Here is a 19525-nt window from a genome sequence, read left to right on the forward strand (position 1 = left end):
CGAGGGTATATGGGTATGATATGCGCAAGTGCATAAGTAGGTAAATGTACAACATGTCAGCCACACGATTTCTTTTGTTAATGATTTTTATCGTTGAAGTGAAGTACGTCGTTGAGGCATCTTCAGATAAGAAGTTGATATATCTACATTTAATTGCTGCGCAGTAATCGGCGTCCAGTTTGATAAACAACTCTCACTATCTTACCTATTTGGCGATAAGTATAAATTATGCATGCATTTTCCAAGATTTTCTAATTGGAAGATAATATCAATATTAGAAGATAAAATAATATAATATAATTTCAGTTACAGAATCCGTTTCAAGATGAGTTAAACATCTAACGTGATTAACTTTCGACGCGCCTCGAAGTTCGACGATAAAGATGTCTCCCTATGTAATATTCAAACCTATACATCATACGTGGCGCTAAATTATTCGTTGCACTTTCTTTAATGACTTCCGTCACGCCGAACAGACTGCAGTGCTGCCCTCATACCGGAAAGGGTCAAAGCTTTGAAGAGTTTATATGCTTACTCTGCAAGAAAAGCTGCAATCTTTTTCGCACGAACGGTGCTCTGAATGCTACAAATAAACATTCTCTCTGTAGATTATCAATAAACAACAAAGAGAGACGCTGCCATAATCGTTTTAAATCAACAGTTTTTATGTCTGTTATGACAGACAACATGTGTCGATGATTAACTCTCGGGTAGAGTTATTCTTAATTTTGTATCGTTTGAGTTTTCCTCATTTTTTTCTCGCCTGCAAGTGACACTTATGCTTTCGTCACCCAGGAACGATTTTATCGGGCGCTTCAGCAGGGCCCCGTAGTACTTACTACTCATAAGTTACGTAGCTACATGATCGAAGGTTTACTCGATAAAAAATTTATGCACCTTAAGGAAAACAATAAACAGCGATTCAACAAATCCCGCAACGCCGTCATTGCGGTGGAAAAAAATTCCAAGACTTTGGGACGGAACTAAGAATTCAGATAGAAGCCTGGGATTTTGAGCAAGTTTTTTACAATCCATTTCCTGATATCTTCACCAAATGAATTCGAAGCAAAATTTCAGAATTCACTAATACAAATTCGCTAAATTCTAAAAAATTATATCTATCACAAGGCGCCGACCACGTGCTGACACACATCGTGTCTATGTATGCGTGTCGTGTGTGTCGCATCGCTAGCCACGTCAGGGAACCCCCGACCCTCCCCGATCCTTGTGACCACCCGTGGCTTCAACAGCCGGATCTACCGGCCTTGAAGTCTCGAATACATTGACGGAAAACGCGTCTATCTCGAGATACTGCGTGTCGCAACAGCTGCAGGGTCGAGACTCAAGCCGAGACTGTCGTGGTGTTTGTGGCCTGCAGCAGTATGGAAATTTGAGTTGAGTCAGAGAGACAGTCAGAAAGTCTCGTCGGCGAAGCACGGACCGTTCGTATCTATCTCTGTTCAGTGAACAGTTGAACCCTCGGCAGATACTTGCGCCCTTACCGTTCCACGCCCTGTAACATAACGGTCGATCGGTTTATTCATCAGTTTCGTGTGCAGTTTTACTGATTCCAGTTAGTACGCTCGATCGAGAAAGTAAAGTCTCGCTGAAGTAAACTTACGGTTTAATTTTACCCTTTGCGGTGTTATTCGCAGATATAATGGTGGTCGGTGTCCTTTCGGCGGGTTCGCGATGCGTCAAGTACCTTATGTTCATATTCAACCTGCTCTTTGTGGTAAGCATAAACTTGTGTATGGTGGTAAGTCAGTGTTTTCTTGTTCATCCGCTGCGGCCCATACTTAGTGTGAAACGTTCGATATTCGAAACTTCAAATTTATCGGTTATACGACGCGCACTTGACGTTGTTTTGTTTTCTCGCGCGTTCGTTCGGTCGCTGCGACGTAATTGATTGCAAATTGCGACTTGCGTACTCTTCATGCAACTGAACAGATCAAAGAGGGCATCTAGTTTCACCGTATATTCACAGAGAGGAAACGTAACCTAATCATCAAAATATCTGTAACCATTCTAGAATGTTCGTCCCAATTCTTGTTATCAAATTTCACGGAAGTTGATAACATGGCGTTTTTTCATTTGCTGTGGTTCTACATTTCATGCAACTTTATTCAACATTCCTCGGACGAAAATATTTCACTCAAATATATAAATATATGTTTCTAAAAATATGTAGACTATAGCTAAGCGTAACAGTGTGAGTTCGAATACCTGGAATCTTGGCGACTCGTGTCTGAGGGGAGCTTTAATCCAGTTTGTTGATAGACAGAAGCCTAGCAAACGACGATCTCCTCAGTGATTTTCCTCAGCTTTGTTTTTTAGCGCTATAGCTCAGCTGTAACAGATACTTCTACTGCTGTACGCGGTTATATCAGGTATAAGAATTCCCGTCGAAATTATGTATATCATGTTGCGTAAATATGAAAGTTATAATACGTATCGAAAACCGCCTCTGGCGTAGAACAGGTGAAAGAACGTTTCACGTATACCCACTCATTGAGGAAATTGAAAGCACCGAAACAAAATTCAACGACGCATTACATTGTAGATTCATAACAACGTATATAATATACTTATTCTTAGTATGCGAAGATACTTCACGTAAACAAGTATGTATCTACCAGAAAAAGGATAGAGATTGTCGTTTATTTGTTTTTACAATTTATTATTCATAAACGTTGTTGAAATGAGTATAAATAATACTGAATTTGTCGGTTCAGACATTTGACGATTTCGCAAACAAACAAGTGTACAAATCATATAATGCGTATGATACGAACAAAGGCAGCCACCGCATATTTATTGCTTTTGCATATAATTAGACGAAATATTGCTATAAATGACGTGCGAAATTAGGTGAGAAGTGTATTAATTTTAAACTAAATTCGATGAAAGGAAATTAGAAAAAAAAAAATCCGCTGCGGACAGGATTCGAACCTGTGCGGGAAGATCCCAATGGATTTCAAGTCCATCTCCTTAACCGCTCGGACACCGCAGCTTATGGATGATAGTATCATTTTACTGCATATACTTCGCGATTGGTGTAGTAACATGTGTGTTTATTTTTAAACACATGTGTATCAACTGTCAATAAACACTTCGGCGTATGATCCAATTCTTACAATCATGTACCTACTGATGTGCAACGATTATTCTTGCTGATAGCAATCATTTTATGATTGCTAATTAATCATTGTATATTCTTTAATATTGGGCAGAGTCAACTTTCATAAGAAGATATGTAGTATTCTATGTTTTTAGTCGCTGATTACTAATCTGAAATTACAGATTTCTAAAATTCAAGATGGTGGATCCAAGATGGTGGACAAAAATTTCAAATCTAATCAAATCCGGTCAAAACACTCTATGCAAGGGTTTTCGGGGTCGCTGATTGGATTCGCCATATTGAATTTTCGAAATCGAATTGCAGATTCGTAATCGGCGACCACAAAAACCCCTGGACAGAGTTTTGTCTCTTGATTCGATCAAATTTGAAATTGTCGTTTGCGATATTGGATCCGTCATCTTGAATTTTCAAAATCCGCTTTCTAGTTATAATAATTTGCATTATATGGTAATAATAACTCTCGAGTATTGATGACCTATTATTATACTATCAGAAATAGGACGAAAAATGCAAAAAAAAAATTGTTGAAAAGTTCTCTAAATATACAAAAAATGGATATAAAATAGGTGATAAAAATACTATTACTTAAAGCACTATTATTCAAAGGGTTAAGGCACTTTTCAGGTTTTATATCTGTGAAAAGCAGAAAACCTGCTTTAATTGTAAGTCCATAGGAGTAAAGCGTTTCCAATTATACTCGTTTATTTTTGACATTATACGCAGGGGTCTGGCGATAACTGCAAAATCGTGGCCTTATCGGTTCCACGTGGTAAGTCATTGATCGCTGTCAGAAAAAAGGGGGAAAGAAATAAAGATGATAAAACGGGAAAAATCGGTAATCACTGCAATGTATATAGTAGAAGCTGCGTATGATATAAATATTAAATATGCAAGTAACATATGAGGATTATATTTGTCGTTATCAACTTTTGCAATTTTCTGTTAATTTCTTCTGAAAATTCCTCCTTTTTTTCATTCTAAGCTTTCATCGCCTTGTAAACCAAAATCGGAATCATTGCTCATTATTTTATAGCTTATGACTTTGACGGATTATTGATATATTGTGTAGGTGAATATGAGGTTTGACAATTCGAACCGAGAAACGAAAATAGTAAGAACTAAAATGCAATGATTATCAAATTTACGATCTTTCGACAGCAACTGCAAATTGATAACGTTAAAATTATTCGTTGAAATGAATCTTTCAATTTCCTCTTAAGCATAGGTTATGGCATTACTATAAACGTAAAGCGGGGATTACTAGAATATTACAGCTAGCTTCACGTTACCCGGAAATTGAACGAGTTTACGATCTTATTCGACGCATTACAAGGAAAATTACTGTTCATGGAAAAGAAAAGTGTTCTTGCAGGAATTTTATCAATCTGGTAGTCACTTTTAACTGTGTTATCCGTATATGTGATAAATTGTGAAACATGTAAAACTGAAAACTGATATAACTCAGTGTTTAATACAGCGATCAGTCGACTCATCGGTTACAATGCGTGCATATATCTACAAGTGATTACAGATAACATGTGATTTCTTGAGAAAGACGGAATTGACTAATGGTCGAAGTCCCTCGGCCTTTTTATACACTTATTATCCTGTCCGATTACTCATCAGCACTCTGTAAAATATGTGGGATCATTTGACTTACATATCGTAGTAGTACTACCAAGTTTTCTTCTTACCTTAAACGCAAGTGTCTTTGAAAAAATTTGGAACTGGTTTCATACTACAAGCTCGAAAATATTTTTTGTCCCCTTAATTTGCTTCCTACTTAATTAACTTCGCTGGGCATTCAAATAGGTATAATTCAAGAAATTCATTATCGTTCAGAATACTTTTTTTCTTTGCATATTCATTTATAGGATAATTTGCAGCATCGAAAAATGAACGCTACGATTCAACAAAAACTATGATTTGTCGATTGCCAGCTAAGTTAAAATTGTTGAAATTCCAAAGTCTGGTACGAAAAATTTACGAACGAATGGCTTCTTATATTTCATATTCATTAAATTCTATAACCTTCACCTGATGTATAAATTAAAATTAAACTCTCGAAGTATCTAATCTACTTTTCAACACGATACACGGCGGTACATGTTCATTTAAAAATTGTCATCTCATCATTAATACAATCAATATCGGTTTAGACGTAATTGTTTATAAAAATAACCGGTTATATGTACGTAAAATTTGATTGCCAACAGATTAGCGGAATCCTGCTGATATCGCTTGGATCTACGATTTTGGCGGTGTACCATGAATATCACTACTTCCTTGACACGAAATTCTTCTCAGTACCATCGCTGCTCATAGCGATTGGTGTGATAATTTTTCTCATCGCATTCTTCGGCTGTTGTGGAGCTGTTCGAGAAAATTACTGTATGGTTGTTACGGTAAGCAAATGACGACGCGACAAGTGATCGTTTATAAGATGTATACTTTTTTTTGTATTCTTGATTCCGCATTTTTTACTCTGCATTATAAGTGAATTCTAACTTTCTTCTTTCTTTTTTAAAATTACTACAGTTTGCCACGCTGCTGATACTCGTATTCATCCTCGAACTTTCCGGTGGAATTTCTGGATACGTCCTAAGGTCGCAAGCGAAAGAAATCGTTACTGAAAAAATGAACAGCTCGATGGCCGAATACAAGAAAAACACCGAGATCACTATCCTCTGGGATCAGGTTCAGAAAACTGTAAGACCGGGTGTTCTACCGCTTTATAACTTAAAAAAATATACCGTTTCTTGTCAGTTAAGGAATAATAGTTGTCTCATGGGCTGACAATGAGATGATCAAATATATGATCGATTGCTTACTGTCTTATCGAAGAACTGCCAGTTACATGCTTTCTTCGTTTTCTTGGTTTGAGTAATTAAACGTTTGGTTGTTCAAAAAGAAATCGGTTACTTTCGCATTACTTTGCAGCTGCCAAAAGCAGCACCGATTGCAGTTTACTCTATTCTTAAATGAAACTGAAATTTTTTTCAAAATAGTTCGTGTGCTGCGGCACAAATGAGGCGAAGGATTGGCAGCTATACTTCGACAACGACACTCTCCCAATGTCTTGCTGTGATCAACAAGTTGGTGCTGCTGGAACTGTGACCTGCAAACTCTCAGAACCGAATGTCCACGAAATAGGCTGCGCTCACGCTTTCCTGGACTTCGTCAAATTGCACGCTCTACAACTCGGCGGAGTCGGTCTCGGCGTCGCGTTTGTACAGGTAACTGAAAAACAAATTTAAATATGTTTCCTTTCTTGCATTTTATAGCTTCTCTTACCCGGTGTGTGTGTTTTTGTAGCTGTAATAATCCTTTTTTACCGTTGCTACGACAGTCGAGTAAGTCTGCGAACGCGCATGGATGGAGTACTGAAAATTCCACTTTTAAGTCTTAGGAGTTAAAAGTGATCTTTTCCGTACTACGCGCATGCGCAGTAGCGAACAAATCTGACATTACGCGACTATATCCTCAATTTTTTGCTTCGTGAAAAAACTCGGAACATACTCTTGTTGTATAAAGAATCGTGTGCAACAAGAAGGCTTAACGGTCTTTTCGCATCGCGTATTTGCAATATTCGTTTTCGGCATGGATCACAACAAACCTGAGAAACAAATCAAACGTAGGAAGATAGTTCGGATAAAAACATCATTTTCAACGGAGTGTGGCAATGGGAGATTTCCGATGAATGTGAAGTTTGCAGCGTAAGCGGTACTGTGTTCACACTAGTGTGAATGCAGCATGAGTCAAAGCGAGCGCTCTACACAGAAGTCGGATATCCACCATCCGTACGCATATCACCTGGTATTTTTTTCAACACTAGTGTTGTAAAATTTTATTTGAGAAGCAACGAAGGTGTCGTTGAAAGCGTGCAAACTTGCGGTTAGGTAACATACGCTCAATGCCACAGTGCGTAAAATTGCGTTATTCCGTACAGTTCGAATATAAGTAGATGATAGTGTTTACATGGTAGAATGCCACGCATTAGTTATTTATTTTTAATCTCTCTTCTTTTCTGTCCTCTACAGCTCACCGGTATCTGGTTTGCGATATCCCTGGCAAAGTCGATCAGAAGTAGCTACGAGACGGTTTAGTCGTCACGGAAAAAGCGCATCGTCTTTGAAATGGGGGAAAACTAAAAGGAAATCTCATTCCAGGAACCACGCGTTATTATCATCATATGTATAAAGAATTAAGTTTATACATATCACTGTGTATGCTTGTATACTTCCAACTTAACGATATTGGAATACTTTATTCTTATATTATACTTGTGCCTATCTTATACGATGTGAAAAGTGGTGCCATATAATTATATAAGTATATTATTTTGTTTGATACATTGGTTCCTATAATTCAAAAAGAATTTACAAAATGTGAAAGATAGGTACTTATGTCATTTAGTTCTACCGTTTATACGAATAACGAAGAAATTCGGATAAAAAAAAAATAAATAACTGTTGTACTGAAAAAAGTGTTATCTTAAATAAATGTTAAATTTATATCGGAATTGCACCAAGTATTTCTTCAACAGCCAAAAACCTTCACCTTCTGTACATTTTACCTCGACTTTCACAGTTTAATGCAATATCATTTAAGATGTCAAGGCCGTCCAAGATCTAAATGAGTTATCTACCACGAAATGCGGCAGGAGAACGATTAGAAAAGTGTATAAGAAACACTTCAGGACAATACAAATAATATATGACAAAGCGATGCACGCTTTTCACATGGTGGTTTTTATAAATCTCATTTGAAATATTAGCTCCAAGTAAAAAGGTATTACTTTCATCTTCTAAGCAAACATGTGATATCAATTGGGTCGCTTGCTATCGAAATGGTTTGAAAAATATATTGAAAAGATGTCTGGATCATTTTTTATTTCAAATTTTCTTCCAACTACCTGAATTTACATTTGCTTCGGTTTTCAGCTAGTACTGCTGTATAGTGGAATGTTGAATTAAGTGTCCGTTACTGAACGAAAAACCTCATCAAAATAATTCTCTAACTTTCAAGACTCGAATATTTCTAGCATCACGACTATCATTCGGTGCAGTTTTACGATTGTGACGTGTCCAAAAGCAACACAAGAACACAAGGGAAAAGGCTCGTTTTATTTGGGCACCGAAAAAAAAATCCTAAGTTTTATTGCAAACCATATTAAGTGGACACAGAGATATATCAGACACAGCCCGATTGAACAGTAGCAATGTTGGACACCGAACATTGCTTAAACTTCAACGGGCCAAGAATTTGAATAAATATTCAAGCACTCGGTTGAAAACAAAATTTATCAGATTTGTGAAAGTAATGTTGAAGTCTTATTCCAAAGCCAAAACCGAAGCCCCAGTATACATATTTGTACGGCAGTACATGTTCCAATTTAAATAGACGGGATTTAAAGTCAAGGGTTCCAGTTATTTCCAGTTATTTTTTAAAAGTTTGAACAATTTTGAGAAAATCTCCTTCGTCCAATCTAGCATATTACCAAAGTTAAAGAAATATCAAAAACTGTCTTCGGAATTCAAAGGATGACTCATTTGTAACACTCGCAGTTCCACGATAACAATGATTATACCGCTACCTGACACAGTAAGATAGGATGGCCGTAACGTAATGACGTGCATAAATATATGCATCGTAAATACAATTTATTATTAACCAAAAATAAAAAGATAAGTTGGTTGATTCTTGATCAGCCTCACAAAACACAAATAGACTTCCGGGAAAGTACATAATCGTATGATAAACCTGACAATAAGTTAGTGATTGGTTGGAAAATTATATGCTTATGCTATCTTGCATTTGTGTATTTGAGGGAGGTCTGGAATAGAGCGATTCCCGGTCCAACAGAGTAATACCACCGTATTTTAATATTTCAAACATTTCATACTGAACTTCGAAATGTTTAAATGTCATAGATATTGTGCTGTGTATTCACAGTGAGAAACCGGTTTCTGATGCATATAAATGTGTATTTTTGTACATGGTTTATCTAACAATTTCCTCCAAAGCATTTTTATTTGACCGCCCTTCAAATTCTGATCCATATGAATATTTTTAGCACTCATTTCTAACACTACTCGACGGAAAATGTATAGGTTCTATTATTATGGCATCCCAAGAATGCGAATTTCTCTACTTAATTTTATATTCTCACGTATTTATTTTATACACCGGGTGTCTACTGTGATCGAAAATTTAGATTTCAGAACTTTTCCAAGCGTTTCTGAGACAATTGAGTTAAAAATTCTAGAACCTTAATTTTGTTTTCTTATAAATTTCTAAGGACAGGCTAAGTTAATTATGCGTTGAATCAAATATTTATACAGCAGTTTATATACAAAGTGAATTTACTAAGGACTGCATGTTCCACCGGCTAAAATTTAACGCATTCAAGGCTGCATACTACAAATAAAATGTCACAGTTTTCAAACAAAATTGAGGTCAACTTTTCCAGGACTTTCCCAGGACTTAAGAAGCAATTTTTGTTCTCCAAGATAATTTCAGGATTTAAGAAGCAATAGACACCCTGTATATACGTTATTATTTAAGGTCAACACTCTGTCGCTGAAAGCCCAGCTGGCGGCCTAATTTTTTATGTATTTGCTTATTGGTTCAATTGGTTGTTTTGTAAAAGTGGCAACCAAACTCTCTAACTGTAACTTTATAATGCGTAGTATAGAATATTATTTCATAACGATAAAAACTGTTTTATGTAAAACAGTGACTAGATGACATACGACAAATGAAATAATTATGCATTTATAAAATCCCTAAAAAACTAAAGCTAAAACGTAGCTGATATTTGAAGGGTGGTCATGTCAAAAGCTCTTTGAAAGATGCGTATCAATAGACAATTCACTTACAACAATACCCATCCAACGGACCATTCATTCGAACAGGTTTTCGCCGTTACAAAAGACAATCATTTTTAATTACATATTTTAAAACTTGATATGGTGTGATACTAAGGTATAAAAAACTACGATGGTGAAGCAGAGTTATACCAACAACCACACTTTTTGGGACCCTCCTTAAATGACGGTTACTCCACAAATTGACTACATTATGCGTCAAAGTTACAGTCGCCGATATAAACACTATTTTTTAAAGTTGATGCTAAAACTGCTAAATGTTTACGAAAGAAAATGTTTGGCTCATACTTAGAAAGTAGTATCTTTTTCTTTCGTAGTTATCTACATGTATGTTTATTTAAATTAACTAATTACAGTATCTGAGCGAACCTGTAGTGAACACATGTTCCTGAACTGAAACTAAATATATTCATTTGGCTTTTAGGATTAATGGATTATTGTTTTTCAGAGTTCAACCAAAAATATTTTTACTCGGTGAACCATGGTTGGATAGGTTCGGTTAATATCAGGATTAGTAAGTAATCTGAACAGAATTGCATGTTTTTTTTTTCTAACACCATGAATTGAAGAACGTAATAACAGTGATCATGATCTTTTTCATCGGTGATATTAAAGGTGATAAATCTAATATTGAACATTAGATTTGATACGTGGAGGAAAATCTTCCATGATCTTCAACTACTATGAGAGCATTATTCTTAAACAGAGTGATACATTTTTAGAATTGGACTGAATAATTATGGAATTCCATTCGTGACACGCTTGACTCTATAAAAAAAAATTTCCCTCATTCTGGCACAATCATATGCCTAATTTTTGTACGTCATTTTGCACTTTGCTAAACTGTCTTCGTGTAGCTATTCTGTTAAAAAAAATAAAAATAATAATAAAATGAGTCATGATATCTAAGATGTTGAATCTGGCGATTGCATCTTTCGTATAATAAATTATGGTAAACCAAGGGACATAGATTCAGAATTAATCTTAGAATATGGTATAATAGAATTTTAATACTAATATTTTACATTTATATGTATAGTGTTGTATGTGGTGAAAAAAGGCTTACTTTTATACTCCAAGCTCATTGTAATAGATACTAAATCACATGTTGTCGATCTACAACAAGTATATAATATTTTAATCAAGTTATTCAAGCTCCTACAATTGCTATATACATTTTTCGAAAATTTCACGTAAAATACGTATTTTATCAATTGCAACTAAACTTCACTTAAAAACAAACATTTTATTATGTTTTTGAAAATGAAAATTACTTAATAAGACAAAAAATTATGATCACCTTGCTGTCAACTAGTGGCAACTTATGTTCGTTTGACAGTAAGATATATACTGTAAGATAACGTTCCTATTTTAGCTTTTAATGCTCCAATCTGTCCATCGACCGAATGAGGATTATTTGTTTAAGAGTTCATTTACAAGTATACTTACATCTCAAAAACAGTTCACCAGATATAAAATGCGTGAAACAAGATGCAAATAACGATCTTTTAATATGCAAAATACCAGAACATATCAAAGACGTACATAGATTAATGTAACTATTTTTTACTTTCTTTTTCATTCCGTATTTCTGATTACAGAATTACACGCAGACGTGTTACATGAAAAATAATCAACGGAAGTCAGAATCGTCTTATTCCAAAGAACAACCAAATTATAGGTACAATTCAAGAAAAAATGAAGTGTCTGAATGGTGTTTGTTTCTTTACATACGGAATTAACATCTTTTACGTAAATATCTATTACATCGTTTATTATAGATATACGTAAATATATATTAGATATTACGCGAATATCTATTAGATCAAAATGTTCCTTGAATCAGATGTAAGAAAACTCACAATGTCACCATACGAGAGAGTTCAAATTATCGTATAATATGCTTTGAATGGGTAAGAAAATATTAAATAATTACTTCAAACATGATTCTGTATACCTCAATCTTGCGATGACATCCGCAATGATGATACAATAAATTGTCTTGTCTTCTTTGATTAAATGTAGTAATTATGGGTGTTGGAAAGTGATTACGTTGTATCACTTTCGGATTGGTATCAAATATAATACACACTTTGTTTGGCTAGTTGTATTCAATTATCAATTATTCAATTATCATTATTATTCCTAAAACCACCCCACTAGCACATGAATTTTAGTAAGGAATTAGCATACGCCATTGGCCTCACGTTCGGATGGGGCTGCAACGATAATAAAAATAAATTATTAGAAAAATGATCCAAATAAATATTTACCCCTATGCGCTGTTTTTAACGTTCAGTAATCACGATATTACATAATGAATAAATCATCTCACCACTGCTTCGTACGATGTGAAATTGGGTTCCATATCTTTACCGGTGAGCGTGATAAAGGCACCTCGGTTACCCATGGTATCACTAAACAAATAAATTATAAATAATACCAGTGCTCTAATTTAAGTAAAATATATTTATCACTCTAAATAAACAAAATTTCAAGTAGCTCGACTAGTTTTCTTCATTGCAAAATAGCGTCACAGGTAAGCAAACATTACTTTTCGTATTCAATGCAAAAATATTTGACGACTTCAAATTTATTGCAAAATAGAACTTACCAGTAATTGGGAGCTGAGAAAACTGTGATACATTTGCCATCATGTGCAACTTCATAGCCTTCATTTTTCACTTCATGACTTCTAACGATGTAATCAAGCCCGTTCAGAGTGAGGAAATTGTGTGTGACGTCGGGACCAAATTGGACACCAACCCCTCTTTTACTAGGAGCTCGGCCGGGCTGAGGCTGCGGGTCTGACCACAACAATTCACACATCAACCCTTCTTCTGGTGGTTGCCGGTTTCTATCTATTTCCCGGATTTCGGACAGCGTCACATCGTCCCTTGAAAATAGTCCTCCGTGCATCACCTGTCCATAAAATCTTTTAATTTCACCAAAATTCCGTTCAAAATTTGTTATCATGGGAATTATATGCGAAAACTATTTAGATTTATCTGTCATGATGTTATTATCTAATTTCATTCTAAGACTCAAATTTATAATAATATTTTACACATAAATTTGATCGTTTAGGGTTACTCAATGTCGAAATACACGTATAATCAGTTCATAAATGAAGGTCAATCCCAAACACTCAGAGCCAACAATAAATGTACAGATTATGAATAAAATGTGGAAATTCAAGAGTTATTTGTATTTATAAATACAGAGGTATTTAAATAAACGTTGATTGTAGCAGTTATTAATTCAACGAAATTGATATTGCAATATGCTTATACTGGTACTTGTTGAAAATTAGTTATAAAAGTAAATATTACTGGTACATATTTTAAATACTTCGAAATATTCAAAATTGTCACATGCACATACTTACAAGCACTTTACCGTTGAGACAATGTGCGAGAGGCAGCCAGTTATAAACCTCTGTGAAAAGTTCCGCCATTTGTGCCGTGTATTTTGCCTTGACCTCGCCGTCAAAGCCGTACATTTGATTCATAGTTGCAGATTCATGATTTCCTGGTTAACAAGGTGATGCAATAATTATTAAAATGTAGAAAACAGCATTGGATTAGCATTTGAAAATTAGTATATTCACTAACAGCTTACTGAATTTGATTGAAATACTTATGACAGCCTTGTATCATTATGAATGAAAAATGAAATAATTGTAAAAATTTACCAAGTGCATTGAAAACTTCTACCAATAATAATTAACCAGACCAGTTTATGCAATGTTCTGCTATTGAGACTAACGACAATAGACATTATTTATAGATGCTCTAATTATTATAAATACTCATTCCAAGCTAGCTATTCTGTGTCTCACAATTTTTTTCAATGGAATACAGGCATACGATTTTGTTATTTTGTTATAGCTATGCACAAGATTAACAATGAGAAATGTAGCGGTTATTCAAAAAATGTGAACTCAAAACCGAAAATCTCTTCATTTCTCTCTTGTAGTACCGATTAGCATATGGAAGAAAGATGAGTGAAAAATTGCTAAGAAATCACTTGAAATAATATCAACTTTATAATTATAATTGTAAAGTTATAACTGTCTTTTGTAGTAAGTAAAATATTATTCATTTTACATAGACTGATATTGCTAGTACCGGACAATTCACAATACTTATATAATGATAAACAACTCACCTCTGGACATGAAAAAGTGATTGGGATATAGAAGCTTGAAGCCGAACAACGTGAATATACACTCCACAGAGAAGGATCCTCTGTCTACAAAATCTCCATTAAATAACTATTCAATATTGAGGAAAATTACTGTTCTTTGTAACGCGTAGTTCTGAATATAGACATCGTTTAATGTTACAGTGCACTTTGAGCAATAGACCGTCTTAATATTATGTTCACAGTGTTTAATCTGATCAATAAAAAGGATACATAAGGGTTGGTTTCCGAGGGTAGACCATTCAGCTTGAATACGTTGAGTAGATCATAATACTGGCCATGTATATCACCGCAAATGGTAAACTTGCTCTCGTCAGGTATAGAAATATCAACTAAGCTTGGCTGCGCCGTGAACCATGCCTTGATATCAAGAAGAATCTTGTAGGCATACTTGCGATGAAGTTTATTTTGCTTCTTATACCATGCTATTAAATCCGTCATAAACTCCAAGGTTACTTTGTCGTTTTCAAGTTTTGGTCCGGTGTATTCATCTTCAATTGCTAATAAGAATGATCGTCAACGTTTAAGTTAATAAAATTAAAAACGAAAATCAGGGTAGGTTTCGACGAAATTTTTACAAGATCTTGTTGTTCTAGGAAATCTGTAATTAACTGCTGGATTCCGTGTATCAATCAGTATCAACCCTTGAATAAGGTACATATTTATTCAGATCAAACATCAGCAAAGGACCTCAAATAACTTTTGAAGGAGTAGATTTATCGTAAAATGACAAGAGACCTTTTTTGTAGAATGTTCAATTTCCTACAAAAACATGTGTATGAATTTTCTGTACGACGCGTCCTTATCCAGTTATAAAAATCGCAAGGAGCAAGAACCATTTTTGCCATGTTATTCTTATGTAAAGTAGAAAATCGCGATGAGGCACATCTTAAAATTAAAATTAAGAGCTCCCATTTTAACAGGCGCCTTTTTTCGGTATTCTGAACAATATTTTCAGTATATTTTTCAAAAAAAAAATGGTCGATTTTTTTGATACAGTCTAGTAGGCAATTTGGGAATCATTATGAACTTTCGTGTGAATTCTTTCATAACTGGAAGCTAACAGAACATTCGAAAAACAACACCAGTATTTTAAAAAAATTCGGATTCCACAACTTTTTGGCCTCTACTCGAGATGAAAATTAAACCAATCAAAAACTTGGCCCTGATCGATTTATTTTAATAAAATTCAGTGTTTGTATTTGTGACATTTTAGGCTTACCCATATCTTCAAGATTAATTGTGTCCGCTATATTTTTCTTATTCTCTTCAACGGAGATTGCTTTTTCGAAAGCTAGTTTCTTCACCATTTTATTGCACTCAGTGAATTTTGTTTTGGCATCCTTGTCGTTTGGTCTAGCTTTTGTTACTGTTTCATAATCCTTGAGAGCAAGCTTGAATTTACCCAGCGACATGTAAGCCGCTGCTCTTCTGTAATAGCCTTTTACATAGTTTCGGTCTAATTCAATTGCCTTCGAGGCATCTGTCAAGGCATATCCGAAACATTCTGTTTTCAGGTAGGCAAAACTTCTGTTTCCATAATATACAGCGACAGTGGAATCCACTTCTATCGCTTTTGTGTACAATTCTATAGCTCGATTATAATCTTGTTCTGTAAAAGAAATAGATTCATTACCTTACAAAAATTGTTTAATATCAAAAATCCTCAAAGAAAAATATTTTGACCATTAAGACTATGGTGGCTCGACTTTATTGACATTAGCGAATATAAAATGCAAAGTATAAAAAGTGTTTCGTCGCAGATTTTATATGTACGTTTCTGCAAACTGTTATGAAGTTTTTTTTTAACTATTGGTATAAATTTTTTTGTTTCCAACTTTTACTGCAATCAGTGAAATTTCGTTCAAATGATTCTGTCTCATAGTATTAACATCCTTAATCATAAAAAGATGGCTTTATTGCACATTAGAATCCTTGTGCGATTGATATCGTAAATTTGTAAATTTTTATTATATTACTTAATTTATGTATAATTTTCATTATATGAGAAAGATTGGATTTTTAACTCTCGAAATTTGGAAGTCATGCAATCGAGAATCTTTCTTCCCCGGATCAGTGGAAGAGTGAGTGAAATTCTTCAAAGAAATCAATGATTGAGATATAAGACGATAATTAAGGTAACATGAACTGTTCGTCCTGAATTTAAGGAAAAGTGAACATAAACTAATTCACGAATAAATGGCTCATTTTTCTTGTGTAGAATAGGAAAGAGATTTTTTTCATTCAGTTGCATATGAAAAGTGTTGCAGGAAGACATGTGAGAAACCACTTCGATGACATGAACCCTAAATTTTCTGGAGCCTAAGTGCAGTTATAAATTCAATATTACAGGTTAAGAATTACTAATGAGATTGTTTGAAAGGAATAGGGAAACGATGAAATGCGAATTTTAGAACCGCAAACACCAAGTTTGGTTAGTTTGAATGCACGTGACCGATCTTGAAAAATTTGTGAGGATGCAACGAATTCCATGGGAATCGGTCTGGATCGATTGATAACGATATTTACCAGTATACGCTGATAAATAGATGAAAATCGTGAATGAAACATACTTTTGAAGTACTCGTTTGCCTCTTCTTTGAACTTTTCGGCTCTCTTGATATCGTCGGAAGAAGATATTGCTCCAGTTATTTCAGCGTTCTCACTCATTTTGTAACGATGTACTGTTATACGATTGAACAAATAATGGAAAAACTATACTTAAATTATCTTAGAAGACAAGTAATAAATAAGGCATTGAAAGAAAGGGCTGGCTTCTTTTACAAATGCATGTATGATACCTAAAGGCGGGTCTGCAGCGAAATCTTCGTATACGCGTTCACGAATACGCAGAAAATGAACCAATCGTCATCGTCGTAACACATCGACGAGTCGTCTATAGAAATACAGAAATTCGTGATTGGTTCATGCCTGATCCGCGTTCCGTGTGCTACACCGTCCTACACATTGCGTTCCAACACAATGGTTAATCTGCTATATTTTACCGTGTTAGTTAAAGCGAGACGAGAAATATAGATTGGAAATTATGACTGATAGCACAAGCTTAATACGTGCGGCGTAAGACGGAAAGGGAATCAGACATGGTAGCCATCTTGGTAGGAGGTGTTTGCTGTTTGCGCGCCAATTACAAACCATATTAAAATTACGTCGATGGTATAATATTGCAAATAACTTGACCTAGTTTTAATTTATTGTTTTCTTGACGCATTTGTAATAAGTAACATATTTTTGTATTAATAGATACCAGAAACACTTGAAATCTTTCGTATTGGTATAGATTGATTGTAAGTAGTGTTTGGGTTATATAATATATGTTTGGGGCGAGTAAACTGTGAACTATAAACTGTGGCTGTACACTGTTGTTCACGGTCCTTGATACAAATACTATCAATGAAAATTGAAGCATTTGTAATTCGTAAGTCATTTTCAATTTGAAGTATATATAGGCAGTTATAATAGCAATCTATCACACAATACATTTCTATATTTACTAGTAGCTGAATATATATTTTAATACATGTTGTCTATCACGGATTTTCGGCTCTATATTCTTGACTGCATTGACTGAGGATATAGTTTTTAATTTCTATATGGCGCGCAAACCCGTGCTACTAATGTGGTTGATTTAATCTAGTATCTTATTCACAGTGTATCTTATATACTCTCCAGTTCGTGGCTGATAGTATTTTTTTCTCTGTCTTACGCACGGCTAAGTTTGTATAATATGAAGAAAAAGTTTATTCGTCAACGCGATCGCATTCATCAGAGTTCAGTGTGAGATAAGAAATAAGTACAACATTGAAAAATCAACGACGATGCATGCGTGTTTTATCCTAAAATGCAATAACTAACAATTTTTTGGACCGGATTGTACTGGGAAAGACGATCGCCAATCTCTTTTGTTCTGCGTTCTGAATCAGTGGTCTTACACAAAAGAGGTCTTTCATTGGCTGTTGGTATGCTGGTTCAAAAATGCTAGCAACAAAAATTGTGTATCAAAAGGCCGCTTCTGGATTTATACATACCGTAGATACGCATGTAATTTGACATGCAACTGCACAATATGAATATGAACATTTCACTCTAGAATCTTGCCGATGCGTGTCGTTTGAGAATTTCGACCATGTTTGAATTTAATTTTTTTTTCATACTGTAACGTATCATACTTCGTGACATTATTCTTTTCAATTTGATTTTGATGCCCTTTTACTCTTGGCTTTTTCCACTCAGTCTAATAAACATTGTGTTAAGATCGTTGGTTACCCTTACTATCAAAGTTATGAAATATATCTCTAGATCAAAGTATCTAAATTAAATCCGGAGAACATTTTCTACTTTAATTTCGGAAAAGTTTCCTTAAAGTTTGCGGTGTGCGCAAATCTTGTCACTCCAATACCTTCCGTAACATTAGAACTGCAGTTTTCGCAATATTCCAGATCATTTGAAATGCTGATTAAATTTCTTCCGGGAGATTAAAAATAAAATACCAATAAAAACTTCTATAAGATTTAAAATCAGTATACATATTATGAAAAAATTGTTTTCATTTAAAGCTGTGAAATAAATTGAAGTCTACCCCATATTATACCTGCATAAGTATAAGATACACCGGTTTGAATACCATATTTGCACTCTTTCCAAACTTGAAAGGTTCTTCTCTCTCACAAACTCTATTTACCAGTTTTTAAATAATTAATCACCGAATAAAGTAATTACCAAATTCATTATTTTTAATTTGGGTATTTTTGTCAAAGATCATAATGTTCCATCCAACAAATTGATCTGTGGAGACAGAAATGAATTCTTACAAGAATATATATATATATATATAGGTATAAGATATGTATAAATATTTTGTTAGGATAAGAAATTATAAGATGTACAGACTTCTTATAAAATATTGTGTACTGAAATATAAAATGTGTATTCCTTGGGTCTGAAGGCATTCAATTTTCAAGGCCACATTAGCAATTACGATTTATCAAGCGTTGTTAAAATATTAGTAAACTTGTACTTGGAATAAACCACGTAATCGACTTTTCTTACCGTTTATCTCATGCCCGACCATCTTTTTATGAACCAATCCGAGCCGTTTCAACTATGACGTATAGGTATACAATATACGTAGGTATATACCATGTCACACATAGTGAGATCTGTGTATTCAAGATAATTAGCAGTTTCTCAATGTATTGTTCTTACATCACCACAGAAGTTGAAGCTAGCAAGTTTCGCTTTTGCACGATTACGTAGTAACAAGTGTTAT

At 34.5% G+C, this 19525-nt stretch overlaps 2 protein-coding genes and 1 non-coding gene across 3 annotated transcripts; 1 reads left to right on the plus strand and 2 right to left on the minus strand.

Annotated features, from left to right (window-relative positions):
- The first annotated feature begins 1260 nt into the window (after nucleotides 1-1260).
- Nucleotides 1261-8021, plus strand: LOC124410711 (CD63 antigen-like). Its single transcript, XM_046889300.1, has 5 exons — nucleotides 1261-1735; nucleotides 5359-5547; nucleotides 5681-5851; nucleotides 6151-6378; nucleotides 7183-8021. Exons 1-5 carry the CDS (start codon nucleotides 1661-1663, stop codon nucleotides 7246-7248), a joined length of 729 nt encoding a protein of 242 aa, XP_046745256.1. The 5' UTR covers nucleotides 1261-1660; the 3' UTR covers nucleotides 7249-8021.
- On the minus strand, nucleotides 2932-3013 carry Trnas-uga. Its single transcript has one exon. It is a non-coding gene; the product is annotated as a tRNA-Ser (tRNA).
- A 3947-nt stretch (nucleotides 8022-11968) lies between the features above and the next one.
- Nucleotides 11969-17051, minus strand: LOC124410311 (serine/threonine-protein phosphatase 5). The gene is made up of 8 exons (XM_046888573.1): nucleotides 16812-17051; nucleotides 15461-15850; nucleotides 14452-14738; nucleotides 14203-14308; nucleotides 13421-13563; nucleotides 12647-12954; nucleotides 12368-12449; nucleotides 11969-12251 (listed from the first exon to the last, which is right to left on the minus strand). Exons 1-8 carry the CDS (start codon nucleotides 16906-16908, stop codon nucleotides 12192-12194), a joined length of 1473 nt encoding a protein of 490 aa, XP_046744529.1. The 5' UTR covers nucleotides 16909-17051; the 3' UTR covers nucleotides 11969-12191.
- Nucleotides 17052-19525: the final 2474 nt, after the last annotated feature.

The sequence above is a fragment of the Diprion similis genome, chromosome 9 (assembly GCF_021155765.1).
Source record: "Diprion similis isolate iyDipSimi1 chromosome 9, iyDipSimi1.1, whole genome shotgun sequence".
Taxonomy (NCBI): domain Eukaryota; kingdom Metazoa; phylum Arthropoda; class Insecta; order Hymenoptera; family Diprionidae; genus Diprion; species Diprion similis.

What these genes read in the sequence shown, in the direction of transcription:
- LOC124410711 (XM_046889300.1), top strand. Translation starts at nt 1,661, where the DNA reads ATGGTGGTCGGTGTCCTTTCGGCGGGTTCGCGATGCGTCAAGTACCTT. An exon ending in GGGATCAGGTTCAGAAAACT is followed by an intron (nt 5,852 to 6,150) that starts GTAAGACCGGGT and finishes TTTTCAAAATAG; the next exon opens with TTCGTGTGCTGCGGCACAAA. An exon ending in TCGGCGTCGCGTTTGTACAG is followed by an intron (nt 6,379 to 7,182) that starts GTAACTGAAAAA and finishes TGTCCTCTACAG; the next exon opens with CTCACCGGTATCTGGTTTGC.
- LOC124410311 (XM_046888573.1), bottom strand. Translation starts at nt 16,908, where the DNA reads ATGAGTGAGAACGCTGAAATAACTGGAGCAATATCTTCTTCCGACGAT. An exon ending in CCTCGGAAACCAACCCTTAT is followed by an intron (nt 14,309 to 14,451) that starts GTATCCTTTTTA and finishes AATATTGAATAG; the next exon opens with TTATTTAATGGAGATTTTGT. An exon ending in GTCTCAACGGTAAAGTGCTT is followed by an intron (nt 12,955 to 13,420) that starts GTAAGTATGTGC and finishes TTTTATGGACAG; the next exon opens with GTGATGCACGGAGGACTATT.